General features: G+C 29.4%; 1 protein-coding gene across 7 annotated transcripts in view; it reads left to right on the top strand.

Annotated features, from left to right (window-relative positions):
* The window catches only part of Ranbp16 (Ran-binding protein 16), a 46,396-nt gene extending 24,158 nt beyond the window's left edge, over positions 1-22,238 (top strand). For 4 of the 7 annotated variants that reach the window (XM_067046360.1, XM_067046359.1, XM_024363988.2 and 1 more), the window contains 6 exons: positions 196-407; positions 1,416-1,560; positions 3,874-3,951; positions 5,654-5,838; positions 9,077-9,204; positions 20,045-22,238. In XM_067046360.1, the coding sequence (XP_066902461.1) occupies positions 196-407; positions 1,416-1,560; positions 3,874-3,951; positions 5,654-5,838; positions 9,077-9,204; positions 20,045-20,147 (851 nt within the window). In that variant the 3' untranslated portion in view covers positions 20,148-22,238. Of the gene's footprint in view, positions 1-195; positions 408-1,415; positions 1,561-3,873; positions 3,952-5,653; positions 5,839-9,076; positions 9,205-12,520; positions 14,143-20,044 lie in introns of those variants that run through there. The other 3 variants (XM_067046361.1, XM_067046363.1, XM_067046364.1) reach the window with 2 other exon arrangements.
* Positions 22,239-23,768: the final 1,530 nt, after the last annotated feature.

Raw genomic sequence — 23,768 nt, 5'->3', positions numbered from 1 at the left:
GACCCCTGAACATATCGCGGAGACAATTTAAAAATTTTCCAGTGAATACCGGTATTACAAAATTGTACAAATGGCTCAAAATACCAGTATTCGGTGTGCCTGTGTTGCAATCCCTACCCACTAGGGATAGATTGTCGTGTTAACAAATAAAGCAGTTATCCAGTTTTTAATTTTTATGTTTAATTTCTTTTTTAGGTGCAAATATCCTCACTGTGGATGTCCCAAAAGATCAAATGTATTCTATGAAGTTAAAAGGAATTTCTATTTGTTTTTCAATGCTCAAAGCAGCGCTTTGTGGTAGCTATGTAAATTTTGGGGTCTTCAGGTTGTATGGCGATGAGGCTCTAGACAATGCTCTAAAAACCTTTGTTAAGTTACTCCTGAGTATACCCCAATCAGATTTACTAGTGAGTAATTATTTGAAACTTCTTATAATCATCATGTGATATAATTATAATTGTTAACAAAAGAAAAAGGAATGTAAATTTAATTAATCAATAATATTGGTAAATTCATTTTATTTATTAATAATTATAGTATTATATACCTTACCTCATCATCCAACTATAAGGTGTAAATCAGCCTCCAAAACCCTCCTGTTGCTAACAGTGATGAGTGTATCTCTTTAGAATGATGAATGTTTTTCATGAAACTTTATAATACGTTTCTTATAAGCCTATTGAAAGTACTTTGTGATTAAATTAGTTATCTTCATAGGATTGGGTTTTTTTATATTGTTTGAAATTTATGTTCTTCCATATTTTAAAGACACGTTCATTAAATATCTCATATGTTTAATTTTTAATTACTCTTAGTCCTAATTAATCCATTTTAGGATACATACGACATTTTTAAGTTTTTTTATTTGAGTGGATACTATTACGTCTATTAGTTTACTTCAAAAAATGGTTATCACTTTATATAATTATTTAAATAATAGATTACATATGATTGATTTATTGATTAACACATATTTTTTTCCATTAGTTATTCAAAAAATCAATGAATTTCGTTTTTGTTACTGAGCACTTTATTCAACCTAGAAGAGAAGATATTAAGTTTTGTTGGAGTGTTCTTAATTTATCTATTATTGTTTATGCTTTGCAACGCTTTTATTACTTAAATGTAATGTAAATGTTAATTTTAACATTGTAAAAATTTCCGTTTTTTTTTAATTACCATGTTTTATGACTACATGCCTCATTTAGTCATGATATATGAAAACCTGTTTAATCGGTTTTTCTTGTTGTTCAATGTGTGAATTTTTTTTCGGTATCTTCCTTAACCTGTGAAAATCTGATGTGTGTCGATTCTGAACCTATTAAATTGTAGAATCTTATTTCGCTTAATTGACTAATATTATTTTAAAATTTTTTTTTTTTTATATTTAAGTTAGTTAATGTTTTACTTTTCAGGATTATCCTAAGCTTTCCCAAACATATTATGTACTTTTGGAATGTCTTGCTCAGGATCATATGAGTTTCTTGTCTACCTTAGAACCTAACGTGTTCTTGTACATATTATCGTCCATTTCAGAAGGTTTAACAGCTTTAGGTAATGGTAATGTATATTGTTTTTAATATTTTCATTTTTTAATTTTCTGAGCAATTATTCCCTCTTATGTTGTAGTTTCAGTTTCAACAGAAAGATTTGTGACAGGATTCAGCTCAAAATTGGAAGTCATTATTTTAAAAATTTCTTCTCTTTTATTCATCAGCAGCGTTTTAAACTTGAAGCAGATTCCATAACTTGGACTTAGCGACATGATTCACTAGGGTCATCATTCAGTAGGCCTCTAAATCCAATGAAGGAATTCCTAATGTCAACATATTGGATTGTGTCCTATTTGAAAAATTGTTGGCCCTTTTTGTAGGAAATGACACTGGGTATATAGGTGTTATCTGCTTTTTGGATTCCAAGCAATGTTTCAATAAAATACAGTCTTGCCATCATCGTTCAATAGTTTTCATGCTTGTAAATGCACTTCTAATTGTTCTTTTTTTTTATCTCGTCAAATGCCTTCGATTCACGCTCACCTATCCTTGCTTAGATAGTCATGCGAAGCTGATGGAGAGGTGGATATTTCTTTCATAAAATTAGTTAAACTATTAGTCATATCTTTAATTGGAAAATAAAGTAAACTCTGTGAATAAAATTATAGCACTGAATCTTCAAAAGGTTCAGTTTTGTTCTCATAGTCAAAGGCCAGTGTTTCAATTCTTTTGGGAATAGCATTGGCTGTAATAAAAGATAGTAATGGATAGAATATTTCCATTTGGATTTTAATTAATTTTTTAGATCTTGAAATTCATTTATTTCTTCAGCTTTTTTTCAAGGTTTGGGTTTAGCTAGAAATATCTATCCTCCATAATTGTGGGATTATTTTGATAGTCTAATTAAAGGGCATTATCAAACTTCTCACATTTTAGGGTCCTAAGACAGTACCCTCGACATACAGCAAACGATATAACTTTTAACTGGCTGATGATCCAATTGAAAAATCAGGCCCAATTGATTTTTTAAATTAGAAAAATTTTAAAAGGTGATGCGTGAACTGAAAGAGACGTCCTAATGGACTTATCATTTTTGTATGGGCAGTTGATCATAGGACCTTTAGCACTTAATCAATGTTGCTATCCAATGTTGCTAGATAAGTCAGTTTCATTTACTACATCTTATAAACCACCAGAACACGCACTAAACAGAAAGACAGAGAGATTCTGAGAAATTGAAACAGTCAATGAGGTTGTATCAAACAAATTATTTTATCTTATTTCTTTTCATACATTCAACTTTACTATATTCTATTTGTTGAATTGAAATTTAAAATGTGTTTTTATTCATAAATCTTCCTTGAATCAATTCTGAATGAACAATTTTTTTATTGATGTGCTCAAAAAAGTTAGAAAAAACAAACTATTGATTCTACTCCCATTCATATTTTAAGTTGCCATTATACTGAATTGATCCATTGATAATATAAATTTAAATGTGTATCTTTGTCCTATACAAGTATAAAATTTGTGTGCTTGACGAAATTTTGCACACTTGATCTTCTTAACTAGGGAAAGGTCACTGTCAATTGTAGATTTTTAAAAAAAGAAGAAAAATCTGAAGTTATAGTTGAAATTTTGCATCCTTGACATTCAAAATATCTCTAAATCACGGGATTTAGTTTCACAACCTTTAAACTATGATTTAAGTGGACATAAATTGAATGCTAGTTTCCCATAAGCTCTTAACATTCCTAGACTCGGTAATTGAGCTGGTATTAATGATATAAGGTAGAGAGGCTATATCCTAAACCATATCCTAGGAGTTAGCTGACTATATTCAGTAACCTTAAATATTATAACCAGTCGATCATCCTTTCTGTGGATAGGATAATTGGTCTTTTCATTGTCTTATACCAGCTTCTGGGAATGACTGTTTATTTCTAATCATCATGAGTACATCTTAAAGAGCTTTATCGTGTTAGCTTTTTTCCTTACGTAAACCCTTAAGCAAGAAGTTCTTCATAACCTGAGACTTCATTGTTTTATGTTAATCGAATGTTGAGGGTTTGCAAGTCTTCTACATGGCTAGTTGCTCTTCTTGATGCTTGACAAGAACCTGAATGACAGTGCCATCTTCATTGATTAGGCATTATATCAGTAGTGAACCATTTTTTTCTTTCCTGTTTAACTTCTGAAATAATTTATCAGTGTCATTTTATCAAATCTCTGTCTTCAATAATTCTTTATTTTAGATTTCAAATGCATGTTATTGTTATGGTTAAAATTAATTCTCCTATAAATTTTTTTTTTAGTGAAATAACACTGTTCTGTAAAATTATGAATTTATATTAATCTTAATTTTTATTTTGTTGTTTAGATACAATGGTATGTACAGGTTGTTGTGCAAGTTTAGACCATATAGTGACCTATTTGTTTAAACAGATAACTAATAAAGGTAAATATATGATATTTATTACTTTTTTATTAATATTTACTATTTTAACAAAATTGTATGTATTAAGTGTTGTATGTTTATGTTAGCGTTGAAATGTTCATGAATTAAATGTAATAATTTGCTTTGTATGAATAAATAATTTTTACATTTCTAGATTGCCTTAAATTAAAGACTTTATTAAAAATATCTGAGAAGTAATCATACAATTTTTAATATTCATTATCTATTTATTACTCCTTCTCCATTGTCTCTCTAATTCATTAAGTTAATAGCTTATTTAAAAAATATGAATATAGGTCTGTCCCAAAAACCACTTCTGACTGTCTGAATCTATATGGAACCTGTGTAGTACGGGATAATCTCTTCCAAAACCTATACTGTTCATGCTCGGACAATCAGAAGTGGTTTTTGGGACAGACCTACTTACTGATTTTAAACTAGATAGGTGTGTTTAAAATCGGTGGGTTTCCTTGACCTCTTAAATTTATTATGACGGGACCCATATTGATTGTTGACCATGTTCCATCTATGTAGTTGATCATTATTCCATTTATTTACCCTAAGTCGATTGTGGTCTATCTTATCTTCTGGTTTAATCTATTTTCCAATTATATACCTCAGTGGTTCCCACCCTCTTTTTGATGGCAGAACCCTTTTGGTAGAACTGGGAAAATTGCGGAACCCCTACATTAACATTTGATACAAATATAGTGAAGAGAACAAAGCATATTTTGTAATATGGTTCTGGAATTACAAATTATTTTAATCAAAATGTTTGGATCACTTGAAAATGTAATTTCTTATTTCTTTAATTATTTCGCAGAACCCTGGTTGCGAATCACTAATATACTTCTTAGCAATATTGCTTCTAACATTTTTTTAAATGCTTAAACCTGTTAAGACAGTCTTTCTCCTATTTCTTTACGCATGTTTCTTTCTACTTTAATTTTTATATTTCTGTTACTTGTCATCATTGATTAATTATTGTAGCCAAAATTTTGTTTTTAAGACCCCCATGGCCAAGATTTCTATTCTTATTAGGTTATAGTATTCAATATTAAACTATTTCCCTACTCTGCAACACCCAGCTGTGCATAAATATTAAATGTTGTAATACAATATATTCATGCCGTTTTTCAATTTCATGTGCTTTTTAAATATTGCTCGATTTGACTATCTTAAAGTCTCTTCTTCCCATTTTTAGCAAATATTTCAAAAGGACCGCCACTCTCCAGGGGCCTTAGAGGGGTGGGTCTGGCAGGGAAGGACAGCCTTTTTTTGTGTTACGATCTCCTCTTGTGAGATTGTAACATGTCGTACATCAATCAACATACTTGCTATAATTGTCTGTTTAGAAAGTCAGATAAGTTAGGCTACCATGGATGGCAGGAGTAGAGGGTTTCATGCTGTTTTTCAATTTCAGGCACTTTAATTTATCTTAAAGTTTTCTCTTCCCATTTTAAGCTAATATTTCAAAAGTGATATAGGACTGTCTGGTTTATTATTTTCATTGTTGTTATTCATTGTTGAACCTTTGACTAAGAAAAAAAAGTTTAATACCACCTCAAATTTTGACGTTTTACTTTTTAAGATTTAGCATCCTCATTAATTAATTAATTAAAAATATCAGTTGTTTTAGAATTTAGTTATGGTGCTTTTTGTATATCATGTAGTTCTTATTATTACCATTTTTCTGTTATAGGTAAAAAAAGAAGACCTCTCAATCAGACAACCCCGAACGATATGTTCCTTCAAGTACTAGAGTTGCATCCTGAAATTCTTCAACAAATATTAAGTACGGTTCTCAATGTCATAATGTTCGAGGATTGTCGAAACCAGTGGTCAATGTCGAGGCCACTGCTTGGACTAATTCTTCTCAATGAAGACGTAAGTACTCACTTTAGAATGTTATTTATAATTAACTAGCTACAGAGCCTGCAATTTGAGGAAGTTTGTAGCCAGTGACTAGCACTCTTCATCCTCACCTATCTGTTATGGTTTCCTCTTCAGTCTTAACTATCAGTATCTATTCCTCTAATTATACTTTTTAGGAATACTCTATAGTTGATTTAAAGTCTATGATTAGAAACTCAAAAAATTACCGACTTTAAATTTATCTAACTGCTTTTGGCATTACTAAATAAGCACTAAATCAATCTACTTATGAGGGAGAAACAGATAAATATGAACAATAATTTCCTAAATTTGCAAATGCAATATATTTGTTTAGTATCTAATCAAATAAATAAAAATCCGAATGGTCGTTTATAAACCAGTCATTATGTACTGTTTTATTTGTTTATTAAGTTAAAAACAACTTGTTATGTGTAACTCTTCTTTTTATTTTACTGTCCTTAAAGAAACTCAGTGATAAACTGAAACCATCTGTCTCCTGTATGATTTGGTTACCATCGCTCCTTTCCAAATCAGAGCTGAATATAAGATAATGAAGGAGACAACAGTAGCAAGAAGCCTTCTGCTGATTTCTCTGGGATCTCTAACATTTAGCATAAGGCATGACAAGAAGGATGCTACTTTTGCAGATTTGGCATTGATATACTTTGTGTGAGCATTAAACTGAAGGCGTACATCAATCATGACTCCTAGATATTTTAAACAAGATTGAGAACGAGTTTTGTGCCTACCCACCGTGACAGTGGTGAACTCCGTTTGCTTCCTGGTAGTGACTAGGAGAACCTTGGTTTTGTGATCAGCAAGCAGCTGGCCTACCGAAGACAGCCAGCCTCGAATCGTAGTAACAGCCTAGTTGGCGATGAGAGTAATTTCTAGCAAGTACTTTGCCACCACTACCATTGCAATATTATCTGCGAGTCCAACAACTGTGGCTCCCTACCAGCATTATCAACTTGAAAATTGCGTCATACATGATGTTCCATTGAACATGCCCTAGTACAGAGCCCTGTGGGACACCACCAGTCACCTTTTATCTCCTTTGGCAAATGTCTGAAAGATAAAACAGAATCTATCTTTGAAGTAGTCTGTAAGAACTCTCATAAGATTGCCTGGCACCGCCATAGTCTGTAGGGCATCTATTATACAGGTCCATCTAGCTGTGTTAAAGGCATTCTTAATGTCTAGAGTGATGATTGCTGCATAATACTTAGCACCTCTCCTCCACCTTGCTCCTGCAATTGCTGTGCGGGCCATATTGACTACCAATCCAACAGCATCTACCATGGATCACTCATTACAAAATCCATATTGAGCCCTCGAGAGGCCATTTACTCCCTCCATAAACTCTTGTAGCCTCAAAGGATTTCCTCAAATACCTTACCCATAGTATTCAATAAACAAATCAGGTGATAGGTTGACAGGTCTTCCCGTCTTCCCTTACTCTTTGGAATAAGTACGAGGCGCTGTCTCTTCCAAGGTTTCGGAATTGAGCCTTCATGAATGCAAGAATTGAAGAGATTGATGAAAAGATCCGGCCGTTTCCTGAGAGCCACCTTCAGAGCTATATTTGGAATTCTATCCAATCTTGGTGCCCTGCCATGCTGTAAGTCTGAGGGGAAGTCCTCTATCTCTTCCTGTGTGATATATAAAATCCTTAAATATATATTGTGTACACATTCAATAGTATTCGCCTGTTCTGGGAATAGTGTACTGACAATATTGCCTACAACATACGGTCCCGTGGGGAGCTGCATCATGCCTTCACTTAATTTCTCAAGTGCTATTTTGTAAGGCCTACCCCTTGGGTCCTTATAGCATCCACCTTATCACAAAGTTCTCTCCAGCATCATCGTTTGCTTTCTTTAATGGTTTGTCAGAGATTCCTTCTAGCTCTTTTGAACTCTTCCTGAAGCACAGAAAACTCTGGAAGAAATATCGCTCGCTGGTAATGTCTTCTTGCTTGGTTGCAACAAGGGGTGAAGATCAGCAATAGTATCCGTCCATAAGTATACTGGGGAATGATGTTTACCAGGCTTGAAGGGGTCATAGTTGCATCACTAGCCCCAGATATAAAAGAGGTTGGTATATGCACCTTTTCCTTGGCTGACCCTTTCAATTTACATTCATTCTCTAGCACTAAATAAAGTAAATGAAATGTCATCAAAAGTTTTCATGCTCCAGCCAATAGTTCTCCATTGACAACTCTTCTTTCTTGTAAGTGTATCCAGTGTAATCAATATAGCCTGGTGATCACAATGCGTATAAATTCCACAAACCTTCCAAGAAGGGGTCCGTTACCAGTACACCGCCTATTCTGGGAATCGTCGTGCCTTGATTTGTGTCTAGTTGTTGTCCACCCCTTTTATTTGGTGGTATTTTATTTCCCCGATTCCCACCATGCGGTGGGGCCTGATGGGAGACTAGCAACTCCACACGGGCTTGCTAGCTTTTTTTTGTGTGTGTGTGCATGTGCATGTGCCTACAAAAAGAAAACTGTTTCAGTGTGTGTGTTCAGAGAAAAGCCATAGACCCATTGGCAGCTAGATTTTTCTTTATTTGTTTTTTTGGATTCTACATAGCTTAAAATATAAATCCTTAAACTTTGGAAAAAGCTAAAAAATATTATTATTTTCGAAGGTTTTTTTTTCTGTCAGAAGCCAACCAAATCAGTCTTATATTCATTGCATTTATATTATACTCTCAGTCAGTATGAAAAAGATTAATTCATGATAATAGCAGTTGTCATAATCTCTTCAATTAAAATTCTTGTTGATATAATTAATAATATTTTTTGTTATTAAGAGTATACATATTTGTTATCTATTTTAAGAATATATTATCAAAATATTGAAATATAAGTGTTTATCCTCAATATACTAAATAAATTTAGCTTTGGTTGCCTGTGATTGCATTTATTCAGAAATATATTTAGACAACTACTGCGTAATCATTGCTTGATCTTAACTATTTATGGAAAGCTTATTATTTTATTTTTCCATGGTGAATTTTAAGGATCTAAAATTTTTTAACCTCCTTTGTTGCTCTTATTTTGAATTGGTTGTTGCCTCGGTACCCTTTGTAATTAATTTTCGAAGAGAAAAAAGGCTATATTTTGAATATTTTGTTCTTTAAAAGTTCTTACATTGTTATAGTTATTAATCTTATTATAATATAAATAAAATATGATTTTGTTATATGTATGTGTTTTCAGTATTTTAACCAGCTGAGGGAAAACATCATAAGGAGTCAACCTGCTGACAAGCAAGCAGCTATGGCCCAATGGTTTGAAAACTTAATGGACTCAATTGAAAGAAATCTTTTAACGAAGAATAGGGACAGGTAAATTAATTTAAATTCTCAGATCAGGTATTTTGTTACAGTTGTTTTATCTTTTTTCATAATGCTTTCTAAAACTGTCAGTAATTAGGAGCGAACCTCATCATATAGTTTTATGATATGGCATCGAACATTTTAATAATTTATAAATTAGTAATTGGTTATTACCTAACAGCAAGCTTGGGTATATTTTTCTCAATCATAAATGATTGTCAGTTTATTAATAGACCAAATTGTACCTTCAAATTTATCGGTTTCCACTGATCTTTCACAGACTGATGGCCTTCTAAGGGCATTGTTTTATTTTTTTTGTTTCTGTAAATACATTATATTTAAAATTTAAGATTACAGTGGTGCATGTACTACTAGTAGAAATAACAATAATAATATTGTACATTTGTTGGCTAAAAGTAGAACGGAAGTAGGTTGGAATACCTGGCTATATTTGATGCTAATATGTAACAAACTGAAATTATCAAATTATTCCCTTCTCAGCCTGTTCCGATTTCCCACTATTGCAGGAAGCTGTAAACATATTGTTTGTACATGGGACTGGAAGTATTGAATAAAAGTTAGAGATTTTTACTGTCGCCCAAATTCTACTCTAGGTAGGTTGGGAAAATTTTGGGTGGACGTTTGTTGTAGATGTGTTATCAGGTACTGTTGAGGAAGAAGAACAACTTGCTGCTGATTCCAGTAGTGGCTGTCACAGCCCATCTCAAGCTTGAATCTTTTTTCAATTTTGCTTGTGTTGATGAGTTATAATTGTTTATTTTGAACAGGTTTTGTATTCAATTACATTATTTTGCATTTACTGTTTATAATTTATTTGCCAGTAAATCATGATTTTTACCTGATAATGTATATTTCATTCAGTCGAACTTATTATATTTTGTATAAGTGCGGAATTCATTGAATTAAAGAACTCCAAATATCCTTCATTTTTTCAAATCCAAATAAGCTTAAATTTTGTTTTCAGTTGAATTAGAAATGAAAATAAAAAGTTATAACATGTTTAGCTATAAATTTAGGAAGATAATTTAATAATAATAGTTTAATAATTTCAAAAATAAAATTGTAGTATTGTTCTAATTTCAAAACAATTTTTTATTTCAGTCTTGTCAATCCTAATAGTTATTTCTTTTGTATTGATTCTTAGACTTGACATTTAAATCTGTTCTATTTTAAATGTAAAGGATTTTTCAGAAGTGGAATATTAATGTGTTTTATTTTATTTTATTGTTTATTATTATTATTGCACAAGATGAATTTTATATTGCTATATTAGAAATTAAGGTTAATAAATCCATTACTTACGTATTAGACGACCCACACTATATTCCTGTAGGAGGTTATGGCCCTATGATTATTACTGCTTTTATTACATCATAGGCTGCCGACTTCTACTCTCTATACTCACTCTATAGATAGATGAACCCCAAATGGATCCTTTTCAGTTTTGCAAAAATCTGTTTTAATGTGTTGTTATATATCTCTCACTAGAGTATATGTTTGTAAATAATTGCAATATTATGCTTCTTGTGTCAACAGAAATATAGTCTGGTTGATGTCATATGTAATTACCAAATTCTATTTTATTTATGTATTAGATTAATACTAGCTTATGCCTGTCATATTGGTTTCCAACTTGAAATGAACAGTTTTACATAAGTTTTTACTAGATAATGGTTGGGGGTTTGATCAAAACGTTAAATGCACACCAACATTGTGGTCTAGTTTGTAATCCTTTTATTATGCTGAAAAAATAAGTATGAGTTTAAGAAAGGTGTTATAAAGGTGAATTTCATAAAAAAATTATAATTTGCATGGTCGCAAGTCACTAGTGTTACAATGAAACACTGGGCCTCTCACTGCATAAAAGAATTATATGAAAAAATGGCCTGACACCAGTTGAGATAAAACAACTATGGATTCCTAGCCATATTATTATTATATAGAAATGAAATGACCAGCAAATAGACAGAGCAGGGAACTTCTTCGCCTTAACCAGTCAGTGAGCCCTCTGTTTCCTCAGTCAAAACTTTAGTAAACTGTAGTCAATAAAGAGACTGGCAATAACAGCAAAGAAATAGCTGTTTGGATGAAGAGAGGGAGTCTTGTCACACATCATTCTATAAGCTGCAGTCTTCCTTGAGCATTCAATGATGCAGCTTTTAGATTTAAAATCAGATATGATTATTCGGCTTTACATCTCCATCGTATAGTTTTCTATCCAGCATCCATACTCTGTGGCTATGAAGTCATGAATCAAGACCTCTCAGAAGATGACAAAGACCCGCCTATACTGGTCAGCACAGTCACAGAATTGACCAACTGTCAAGAATGTGTGCAGGATAATAATAATAATAATTATAACCTTTATAAATATCACATCTTGTTACTGCTTATCCAAAAGAAAAACATTTGTTCATTTAAATGGTTTTCCATGGTTTTTTCTTATTAATGTTTGTTTTTAAATTATGTTTGAGTTTATACTTGCAAAACATTCATCAGTAATACCAAATTTTTTTCTGAAACTTTCAGTTTATAACTTTATAACTGATCATACACCATTAAAATTTTCATCAATAATAACAAATACAAATGGTTGATTATAATAACTAATTGTGAGAATAAAAATAAAATTAGAAATAAAAAAGAGATTATTTTTTTATTTTCCTAATTGGTGACATATAACACTTGTGATAATTTTTAAAATATAATTATTTTTAATTAATAATCTAAAAATGCCTGAATCCGTAAGTATTGCTTAAAACGTTCTTTCTGATAAGGGATTATGTATGATATTTATTTTTTTAACCTATGAGACCTCCGAATTATAATTTTTTTATGAAATCCATCCATAAGAAAAGAGAAAAAGTATATAAATTTAGAGGAAATATATGCAAGGTAAGTAAAACAGTCAAAGCAATAAAGGAAATCAGAGGTTGATGTAAGATAAAGTAGAATGTATACATTAAAATCATGAACATGTGCTTTTATGTATATATAATAACAGAATAGTCCACTGGATAAAAACAGCCTTGTTAAAGTTATTCTTCTTCATTATGCCTCTTAAATATCTTTTATTTTTATTTTAGTTTCATATGTACCTTTTTCTTCCTTAATCTTTATGTTGTGTTTTTGTATATTTTATACTAGAGTATATGTTCGTAAATAATTGCAATACTATGTTTCTTGTGATGATTGTTTTGGATTCGCATTGTTCATTATTATTATTTTTATTTTTTTTTTTATGATTATTTTTGTGAATGAAACCTTATAGAAATTTTGTTCATAATATTGCTTCATCTTGCAGGTTGACAAGTCTATCACATGAACTTGTTCGAGCTATTCACAGTGCTAATTTTTCTGAATTCTAACTTAAATAACTTTCTTGCCAATTAATCTAAAGTTCTTTCTGAAATTGTCTTGATATTAATCAGCGCAAATCGTTGTTTTAGTATTATACCATTGAAGGTTCTGTTGTTAAATTGAGTTGATTTGGAATTTATTTGGTCTTATTAGATAGATAGGGTGCTGGAGCAGAGGGTTTCAACAGTAGTTTCGTGTTACAATTTTGTTGATCGTTTTATTTGATGGCACAAAATGTCATTAGTGCTAGCTGTATTAGATAAATATTCTCCCTCATTATTTGAATGAGAAAAGGATAGATATTTATTCACTAATAGAGAGGTAAATATGTTTTCACTTAACATTTAATCCCTATCAAATGTAACTACAAATTAATTTTTTTTAATTTAAAAAAGATTAAAATTTAATCGCTATATAACAAAAAAATTATAGGAATTAATTGATAGCTTATGAAAAATAAAATAAAATTGTACAATTTAGCTTGTTCAGTGTACTTTTATGTTTGTGTGAAAGTAGCCAAAGTAAACTCTTGCTTATCACAAAAACAAGTTTTTACATTCAAAAGAAATTAATAGTTTTTTTTTATTCCGTTTTCTCAAGTATCCAGCAACACAAAAAAACTACCCCATTTGCAAAATAAAATGAGGTAATGTGGGGTGAGTACACAATCGGCTCATTAAATTCAAACTGTGAACTGGTAATTTTTAATTTTTTAGACGAATAAATTCGAATTTCTAATCTATTTCAATTCAGCTGTTTGCCTATTGGAAGTGTATTAGGCAAAGTATAATGATTTTTCAATACATTCATTCAATTATATTCTCCATCATTCTTTCATAACTGTTTCTGAACATGGGCTTGAATATAATATTTAAAGCAATCGCTTTAGGAACATCTTAAAAAAAAAATATATATATATATATTTTTGTAGTCAATCTGTAAATTCTGGTGTGCACTTACCCCACATTACCTTAAAAATGAAATTCTCTTCAGAATTTTTGTTATTACAAGTTTTGTTTGTCTAATAAATAAATAATTAATCAAATAAATTATTATTCATCAATTCTTAACCTTTATCAGATGTCAAGTCAGTTTCAGGAACTCTAGATAATTTTAAATTTTTGTATGTTATGTTTTGATTGTATAATATTTATTTTATTATGTATGGAATCTAGTAGTGATAAATCTAGAGGATGGTCCTGGTGGTGGTCAAAATTAAACAAAATATATTATAAAAATATTTATTGAAGGCCGATGATTCGGCCCATTTTGTTGGCTTTCTTCAAGTCCTAGATCACTCCTCGGCCAAATGTCTTTGGTCTGATGATCGTACTTTCACTGTTACATTATTACTTCACTTTCCAGTTTTGTAGTTCCTCTGAAGAATGCTTACAAAGTGGTCAAATTAAAAAAATAGTTTTATATTGTTTTTTGTTTAATTTGGAACACCATCTTTACCATCATTTGTTATAATATTTATCTTTATATTTTATGAGTTAAAACATAAAGTTATGAGATATTGGATTTAGATAGCTTTTGTACTTATTGTTATACCATCTCATTCATATTGTAATGTGTGTTTTTTGTATTTATATAATGTAATATTATACATGATATAATATTATGTTTTGATATTTCTAATTCCAAAAAAAAAAAAATACTGAAATTTTGAATTATTACATAATATAAAAATATTTGGATGGATTAACATTGAATAAATTTTATAATTCAATGTTTATCATGTTAATTTTCAATTATTTCATTTATATTTTGATATTAACAATAATTATGAAAATTTATATTGATAGTTTATTTTTATCTTGGTACTTATGGACAATTGTTGGACAGCGGTGGAACTGCAACTGTTATTCTCTAAAATTATTTGACGTAAGTTGAGGTTATTTTGCGACCACTCTTAGTTCCTTTTTTTTTTTTTAATTCTGAAACCACCGCTTTCCTCGTATGAGCATCATCCCTGCCATATAAATCTCTCTTTGAGTTATTTCTCTGCAAGACTGACTGTGTAGATCTTAAATATATGTATGTAATATTGTATACTTTTTATTAATGTATATAAATATATAATTTTTAGAAGAATTTTACGTCCATTTTTTAATGAACTAAACCTTACAATTCTGAAAATATATTTCATATTGCATAATGATATAAATTTTTTGTCTTTGTGGTAGGTGAAAGTTTTTTTAATTGTGTGTAGGGACTGAAAGTGCAAAGGAAAAAAAAACTCAATAACTATCTTTTCACATTGATAATCCATTTGTATATCACACATTTTACTTATCAAATATCAACTAATTTATAAAAAAAATTACTCATTATTCACAAATGTGTTGAAATATAATATTTTTATGGTAAGTAAAATATTCTTGCATTTGTTTTGTTTTGTCAGGAACTGCAACAACAAATACTACTCCCTTCTTATTTATTAGAAATAAATAAAACCATTCGACATTAAATATAAAATTAGCAGTTTCTCCTTAATGTCAAGTTTCTTAAACATTGACATTTGTTATCAGGACATTAGTAACAGTTGTATAACCTCAGAAACCATGTGGAACAACCACCTCACCTTTGTCTGGCAATTGTCCATAAGCACATGGAACTTAATATTTGGTATTGGATAGGGTTTGAGGTGTGTTTCGTTGATTTGTGGGCTTGGAGATTATCAGCAGAAAGTGTTGTGTTTTTGTTATTTGTGAAGTCACTAAGCAATATTGGTTATAAATATTTTTAATGATTATTTATAGATTTTGTCAGTGCATTTTAAGGATGTTTTATACCTAAAAAGTATCTATGATAAATTAGAAATTACAATTTAAAGGAAGTTTTTGCTTTGGTAAATACAAATAACTGACTCTGGAATGTTTCACACATATCCCTGTACCTGTTTAAGGTAGGGGATTATGATTCAGATAGGTTAAAAACCCATAAGATATGAGTTCGGTTTAAGTAAAAACCCATATGATATGAGTTCGGTTTGGGTAAAAACCCATAAGATGGGCGTTAAGTTGGCTTGTTAAAGTGAGTTAAGGGTTCAAGATGTGTAGATGTTCTTGGTGTGTCTTCTTATGTGGTGTTCTGTTCCTTATAGTGATGTTTCTGAAATTAGTTCTTAATGCTATGTATATATATTTTTTTATATCTATTGAAATTTACAACTGTACGTAATAATACATCCAGTAGATTTGATGTAAGTTCATAATGACATTATACAGACATGTAGAGAAACCTCCCATTGGTATTACTCTAATGTTAAATATTAAGTTCAATTATGATAAATGAATTTGTGAAGAAGATTCTGTAAGAAATAGACCTAATTAAATAAGAGATTATCAAATAACTATAACCTAGCAATTGATTATAAACATCTAACATTCAGCTTTCAGTCCAGATTATTACACACAATATGCTTAGCCAAAAATTGGATGAGATTGTTATTCCTTCATAAACTCACAGAAATCACATTCTTTTCCTTTTTGATTTTTCAAAAGCTTTCCATTTTGTTTTTCATGATTCTCTCTAAGCTAATCATTTCCCTAACTAATAATGGTTTAATCTGGTTTCACACCACTCCCAAAAAATTATTATTTCAAACAAACCTCCTTTATCACTTCTCTGAGGTGTGCGTTCCTCAGGGATCTTTCCTCTCACCATTTCTATTTCCTATTTATTTCTTATTACTTCCTTGCTACTTAAATTAAATTTAAGTATATTTTAATTAATTATTTAATATAAGGTATGTCTGTTTGTAAAATAGATTTAGAAATCCTTTAGAAAGATTGTGCTTAAACTTTTAGATTAAGTGTTTTTGGACCTTGTAAATTAATTGGTGTAATCCTTAGTTTACTCCTGGTAAATTCTTATCTAGGAAAAAAAATTTGAAATCAATATGAGTCATTCCATCTCAAATCACACAGTCATGACAGTTACCCCCTTCTAAATTTTTGCCATATCATTTATTGTTTTTTTCAAATTAATTTTTTAATTTATGACTTTAACAAGCATTCACAACTTAAAAAATATATAATATAAAAAAAAAAAAAACACTTATTTTTTATACAAAACCCACAATATTTAGAGTCTACGAGGTGATGGAATGGTCAAATTTTTTTTTTTTTTTAATTTAAGATTTAGGCTTGTAGATAAATAAAAAATATTGAAGTTTTTTTTTTTTACATTTTTTATTATTGTTTACCATAGAACAATATCTTTTAAAATTAAAAAGATGATAGCTACTGCCATTAAACAAAATATTTTTGCTTTAGCTGTGATACCTTGTGAGTTTGAAAAATTAGCAAAACAATTTTAATAATTATAATACTCATTATAAATAAGTTTATTTAAGTATTAAAAAATATATATATTAAAGCATGATTCTAGAAAAATCTTGTCTCGACCATTGTTTTGCAGAAGAATAATATAATTTTTTCTTGATTGGATGAAGCAGAAGATTAATTTTAACCATGATTAAAATATAAAAAAATCTTTATAGGATTATAAAAAAATCAATGAATCATTCTAGATAAATCTCAAAAGAATTCTTGGAGTAAGAAAAAATTATATGAGTATCCTAGAAAACGATGTTTGAGACAAAAAGTCTTTGAACTAGTGATTCCTAAACTTTTCGCCGTGTCACCCTTGTTGGACTAAATCCATTTTGCGGCATCCTTGTTGATTTAAAACCATTTTGCGGCGTCCTTGTTGATTTAAAACCATTTTGTGGCATCCTTGTTAGGCTAAAAAAAAATTGCGGCACAATTATCTTTAGAGCAATTGAATATATATGAAATAAAAAAAACAACAGTACGAAGTAAATTCTGGAATGCAGTTTATTTTCATTATTTTTTCTTTTATTTTTTTTTATAATATTTTCGAAAATGCTTATGGCACCTCTGGCATACACTTGGGCATCCCAGAGTGCCATGGAACCTAGTTTAGGAACCGTTGCTCCAGAATCTTGTGTTGATGTATTTTTTATTTTCTTAAGTATTGTAATAAAATTATTTATAATGAGTATTATAATTATTAAAATTGTATTGTTGGTTTTTTCTAATTCACTAGGTTTAAAAAGAGTATATATATTTGTATTTTATATTTATATTAATTTACAAATGTGTATATTAGTATATGTATATTCGCTTCACCATCTTTTGAACTTTAAAATATATTCTTCCATGGTGCATAGCATAAAAAGCATGTTATAATAAAACTTTTTAAAAAGCCATATAATAGTACTTAAAAACTAGTATAGAGCTATCTTTGGAATAGGTCCATGTCATACTGTTTTTTTAATCAGATGTGCCAATAATAATACAGATGTGGGAATAATGTTATTGATGTGCCATTGATAACATTATTTCCAAGCCTACCTTGGTCCCAGGTTTTATCATTTGTTTGTAGAAGACCTATAAATGCACATTCATATCCTTCTTTCTTTCCAATAAGCTGAAGGAATTTCACAAACATTCAGGATTTCATTGACATTATGGCTGTCATCTCCGTGGATGTTGAAAATAAGTTGTATCAGAATCCAGAGGAAAGTAAAGTAATCCTTTATCATCTTTATTCTCTTATGTGTTCCTCAAGGATCTTCCTTCTCATCTGTTTTCTTTTTAGTTAATGACTTACTAAGGTTTATCCAATACTCCTATTATTATTTGCATGTGGACCTTCAAAACACATATCCTTATGTAGTACATATTTTCTCAAGGCATTTCATAAAATTCAGAAATGCGGTATAATGCGAAATTAGGCATCATCTGCTGGGCTTCTGATATAAGTTGTCTTTGAACCTAGAGAAAACTAGGTTATTTCAAATCTCTGTTAAGTTCTCAAACGTTTGTAGTTAACTTGATCTGTACTTAAACTGGGATAACTTCTTTTTTTTTATCAACAAAAATCCATCTCTATCGTCAAACAACTATAAAGATTCCATGATTTATTTCCTCTGAATTACCCATCAACTTCTAATATCATCCCTCTTTTTGACTTTGAATGCTGAGTATGTGATGAGGACTATGTTTTATGAGTATGAGATGAGACTTAAAAGATTAATGAATTGTTCTATAAGTAACATTTTCTGTATTCTTGGTATTTTTACTAAGATAGTTTTATCATAATTTTCTACTACAGTACCCCCCTTAGTCTTTTCTAATCCGTAGGAACTAAAAAAAAAACTACCTTAAATCTTGATGTTCTCAGCTTGCGTTCATCCATCTCTTGAATACACTATCTTGACGTACTATATTGTGAATACCCTTTCATAGAATTCCTTCTTTTGATAAATTATTTACTATTATTATGGGTGCTGATGAAGGATTATCTCTGTTTTTAGGAGTCCTCACCCTTCTCCATTGCTAATATCTCCTGTTTAACTTCTTTTAAACAAAATTTATTTCTCAATCCACTGCACTGTTTAAAGAATATATTTAAATGTATGGTTTTATGTTTGTAAATGAATGTAGTTATTAAAATATTTTCATTCATCATTTTATCTTTTATAAATTTCTGTAGTGTTTATTCCAAGTGTAATACAATGAAATAAGTATAACTCAGATCATGTATTCTTGGGGAATAATGTGCACTAGAGTAAAGATTATTTTTTCATTTCATATTAAATCTATATTTATTAAGGCTGTTTTAAGAGGGTAATCCCCCAAAATAAAGTCTCCTATTTTTTTTAAAAAATATTTAGTTCTGCTTATTCTCTTAACATTTACATCATTTTAAAGATTGAAAATTTTCCTTTATAATCGCCACTTTGGTCGATGCAGTTTTGATAGCTTCTGTATGCCCATGTCATACCATTTTCCATGTCCTTGAGAAATCATTGAATCTCATCAGAGCTGAATTGCCTTCCGGCCTAATGCTATCTCCACTTACCTTTTCTAAACTATAGGAAGGGTGTCGAGCAGGTCCTTTGAAAAGATTGCAAAAATAAAAAAATTCTGGCAATTATGTTTCAGGATCGAAAGGGAATTATTGACTTTAAGCCTACTGGGACCACCATAAACATAGAACATTATCACACACCCTCTATAGTTGTGGTTTAGCACCTTATGGTGATTCATCTCCAACGTGGAGGTGAAAAATGAGCTCTAACCCTTTTCTCAAGGATATGGCGGAGAACTGATATGACATAAGGCATATTAAAGATGACAGAGCATTTTCAATAATTCATTGATGGCGATCTTATAGAAAAAATGTTCAACCTTTAAAATGATGTATACGTTATAGAAAATAAATGAAATTGTATATTTCTCAAAAAATTGAATTCTCGTATTGTTGTTAATTTTTAGTATTTGGTCTAGGAGGGCCTATATAATATGAAGAGTAGGACCTATATAATATTTTGGTCTAAAATGATTATTTTTCTATTGAATTAGTATTTGAGCAACTTATACCTATTTATCTTCATTTTAATATATCGGTATGTTTTTTTTTTTTCCAGATTTACCCAAAATCTGTCACTGTTCAGGAGGGATATTAATGACTCCCTGAAGGGTCCAACCATGGCCAACACAGGATCTGTATCCGATATGATGACTTCATAGTCCAGTCCCCAATACTTATAACTTTTAGAGACTGATCGGTTGTCCATTTAACGACTGTAAATTATTTTTTACACGTGTGTCTTCGGGTCATTGGCGTATAATTTCTTTTCATTTTTTACCTATCAATCCTGTATATATTTTGTTGGAAGGATAGTGAAATGAATCGATTATTCTTTTATACTTGATTGTGGCTGGTATGGTAAAGAGACTTCCATAACACCCATTCGAGATATTACTTATAAATGTGATGTCAGTTGCTTTACCTCATTTTTATTTTACTTTAATATCAAGAGTTGCCTGCCTATATTTATTATTCTGTATTGGCTGCATTGAATTATCGAAGAAAATGGTAAATTTTTGCAAATTTAAACACCACTCTTGGTCGACCTATTTCTCATTTATTGAACAATTATATATATTTTGATTGATAATTAGGAAAGAGAAAAGTTATTGTAATTTTTCTAATGGCCATGATTTAAAAAAAAAATACAAAAAAATTGTTATAGAATTTTATGTATAGAGTTATGTGCATATGTAAATAACTTCAATGAACAAATAAGAATGTTCATTTGTGAAAATTTTAATTATTTTTTCTAAATAAATTTGTTTTGAAAATTGTTTACACAACATTCTAGTATATAAAAGAATCCAGTCTTATGTTCGATGTTTATTTATTATAAAGGAGAGTTGAAAACTGTTCTGAAAATAAAGGGAGATGTATCCGTAGTCTTTTTAGACTGATGAATGTGAAGAATGATTTCTATTTTTAGAGCCTGTTGCATACCTATATTTTGTATTGAGATATTCATCCAATATTAAAAGATGGCTCTAAATTTACTGCTGATTTTGCTATATTGTATGAAGCATTTTGTATGAAAGAAAAGAAATTCTATGATTCATGAATTCATTTGTAAATATATCATTTGTCATAATATTAAATGCATTACCGTTCTTGCATCATAAATGCCTATAACTTTTATTTTGCTCAGAAGTAATTGTTTTACATTTTATCATTGTGTCAAGGCAAATTGGACTAAATGCTAAATTTTTTTTTTTTTTTTTTAATTTTCTCTTTATAAAAGATTATCACAGTCTCCTTTTAGGACATTCCATTATTGCGAGGCACTTATCTCCAACATGCTCATTAATTGATATGTCAGTTATAATCATGTAATTTTTTTTTTATTAAATTATTTTTTGTTAATGTGTGAGCCTTGAGGGCTGCCATTTTAGCCATTCTTCTCCCTTTGTCTACTCATTAAACGATTTTTCACTTTGTATAGAAGATTTAGTATTTAATGTGTATGATTGTTATAATATGTTGATAGTTTATTCTATCCCGATTTTACGTTCTTTTTTTGTTTTGTTTTTTATGAATCGATGAGTTCCTTTTACATAATTTTATTTTATTTTGATTGATACAATCAGTCATAGAATAAATATTCCAACAGAACTACTATGTAGCTTTACTAAAACCCACTGTCAATGTTGTAATTTTGTTATAATTATTTATATATTTACCAAAGACAAAGATCCTCACAAACTAATTGTGACTAAATTAATTATATATTTATTACAAAAGTTTTTCTTGAAGTTGGTTTGGTAATGGCTTCTGTAAGATATTGCCTACCGTTGCCGATCTAATTTTTCTCGATCCTAGAAGTCACTTTTTCGTATCTGTCTAGATAATGACAGAATAATGCTACAAAGCTGTGATATATTGAAGGTTAAAGTCAACAAATTAATTATATTTTAAACATTAAATGTTTGGTTTTCATGGAAATGTATAATTGAATTGTTTTAAAGGCCTTATTCATGTTTTTATGTCATTTGTTATTTATTATTTTATTTTTGTTTATTAGTGAAACAATTCAAAAAGATTAAATTTTTAATATCATCCTTTCAATGCATTGAACAACAACATTTAAAACAAATGTTGAACAATTAAACAACAATTAAAACAAAATTTTAAAAAATTTCCCTTATCAGTAATTTGTATCCATACATTTAAAGACATAGGAACATGGTTTAGGCCAAGGATTATCATTGATTTGTTCTTCAGTACAAAATTACAATAATATTTTTAATGTATTTAATTTTTTTTTATTTTAGTTGGCATCCTTATTTTTCCCTGTAAGATTACATGTTTTTGATTGCTATTTTTATTATTTTTTTAAAATATAACTGAATACTGGGCATCGATACCACGCTTAGTGAAAAAAAAATTGATTTTAACCCAACCAACTAGCTAAGTCTAACAATCTAAAAATAGGCCCAAATGCCACAATGAAGTCTTTGCTTTCCAAAACCAGTCTTTTTTTTTTTTACTACTAGTTGTTTTAGTGTGAATCATGTGATAAAAGAATTATCTCTATAACAGTTAAAATATAGTAATTTACTTCTCAAATGTTATTTTCAATCAAATTCCTTTTAATTTGTGATAAAACTGTTTTCTAAAGAAATTGAAATTAAATTAAAAAAGGACTTGGTTAGTTTTGGAATGAAACTCCTCAGTTAATGGCAACTATTGTTGGCTTTTAAAACCCTATATAGTTTGTTGGTAGCGATGCCAAATAGCTTACTTTTTTGGATTAGAATAGAGATTTTTTTGGCTGTTAAACTGGTATTGATGTTCCAAATTAATCAATTAGTTTCATTAAATCTTTAAAATTTATTTTTACAGCAGAGTATCTTATTTTGAATTAGTGTATTGGATAATATAAATATTTTTTTTTTTTTTTTTTCAATTTATAATATGCCTTTAAAATATTAAATTAATTTATAATTAGGTATAATAGTTGACAGTAGATTGATATGAGGAAAAGATGTTTAGCAAAGGTGCACAAATAAATAAAACTTATTTATTTATAACTACTTTTTGACCTGTATTTCAGGGCTTAAAAAACAAAAGGAGATAACAAACTTAATTCCGAGAAACATAAAATTAAAAGAAAATGATAATAATTTCTTTTTCATCCGCACCTTTCATCATGTTTATTTCTTTATTTACTTGATCATTGTCTGTTTTAAATTTTTTTTAATCATTTATTTAGTATAATTCTTACCTTTATAACATTATATTTTATCTTCTATTAATATCAACCAACTACTAAATACCTAATTTATTGTTATGCATGTATCCAAGTTTGTTATTATTTCTTTTAATTTTATGTCTCTTTGAATTAAGGTTATTATCTCGTTTTGTTTTTTCAGCCCTGAAATGTTGGCTCAAATAAATAAGTTATGTTTATTTATGTATCTTTGCTCAACGCACCCTCAACCGTCTTCTCATATCTTAAATTAATTTAGTAAAAATTAAAGGAAAATGTTTAATTAATGAGTTTAGTTATCATCAGCAACCAGATTTGATGTTAAACATATCTAACAAAACATTTGTGTGTTATTATTTTACATGAAAGTAAGTATAATTGCTAACTGAAAAAAAAAACTTATATAAAAATTACATAAAGAAAAAAAAATTAGGAAGAGTTATACATAAAGTTATAAAAAATACAGGATTTTTTTTCTCAAAAAATTGATTACTTTGTAAATTTTAATATTTTTTTCTGCTTCAAACAACAGCATTAAATAAAGGTAAAAAAGAAATCAAGAGATGTATCA

This window comes from Halyomorpha halys, unplaced genomic scaffold (genome assembly GCF_000696795.3).
Source record: "Halyomorpha halys isolate HHAL.00 unplaced genomic scaffold, Hhal_1.1 Scaffold307.1, whole genome shotgun sequence".
NCBI classification, from domain to species: domain Eukaryota; kingdom Metazoa; phylum Arthropoda; class Insecta; order Hemiptera; family Pentatomidae; genus Halyomorpha; species Halyomorpha halys.
Note: the sequence above shows the minus strand (reverse complement) of the source record. Positions and strands in the feature narration are given on the sequence as shown.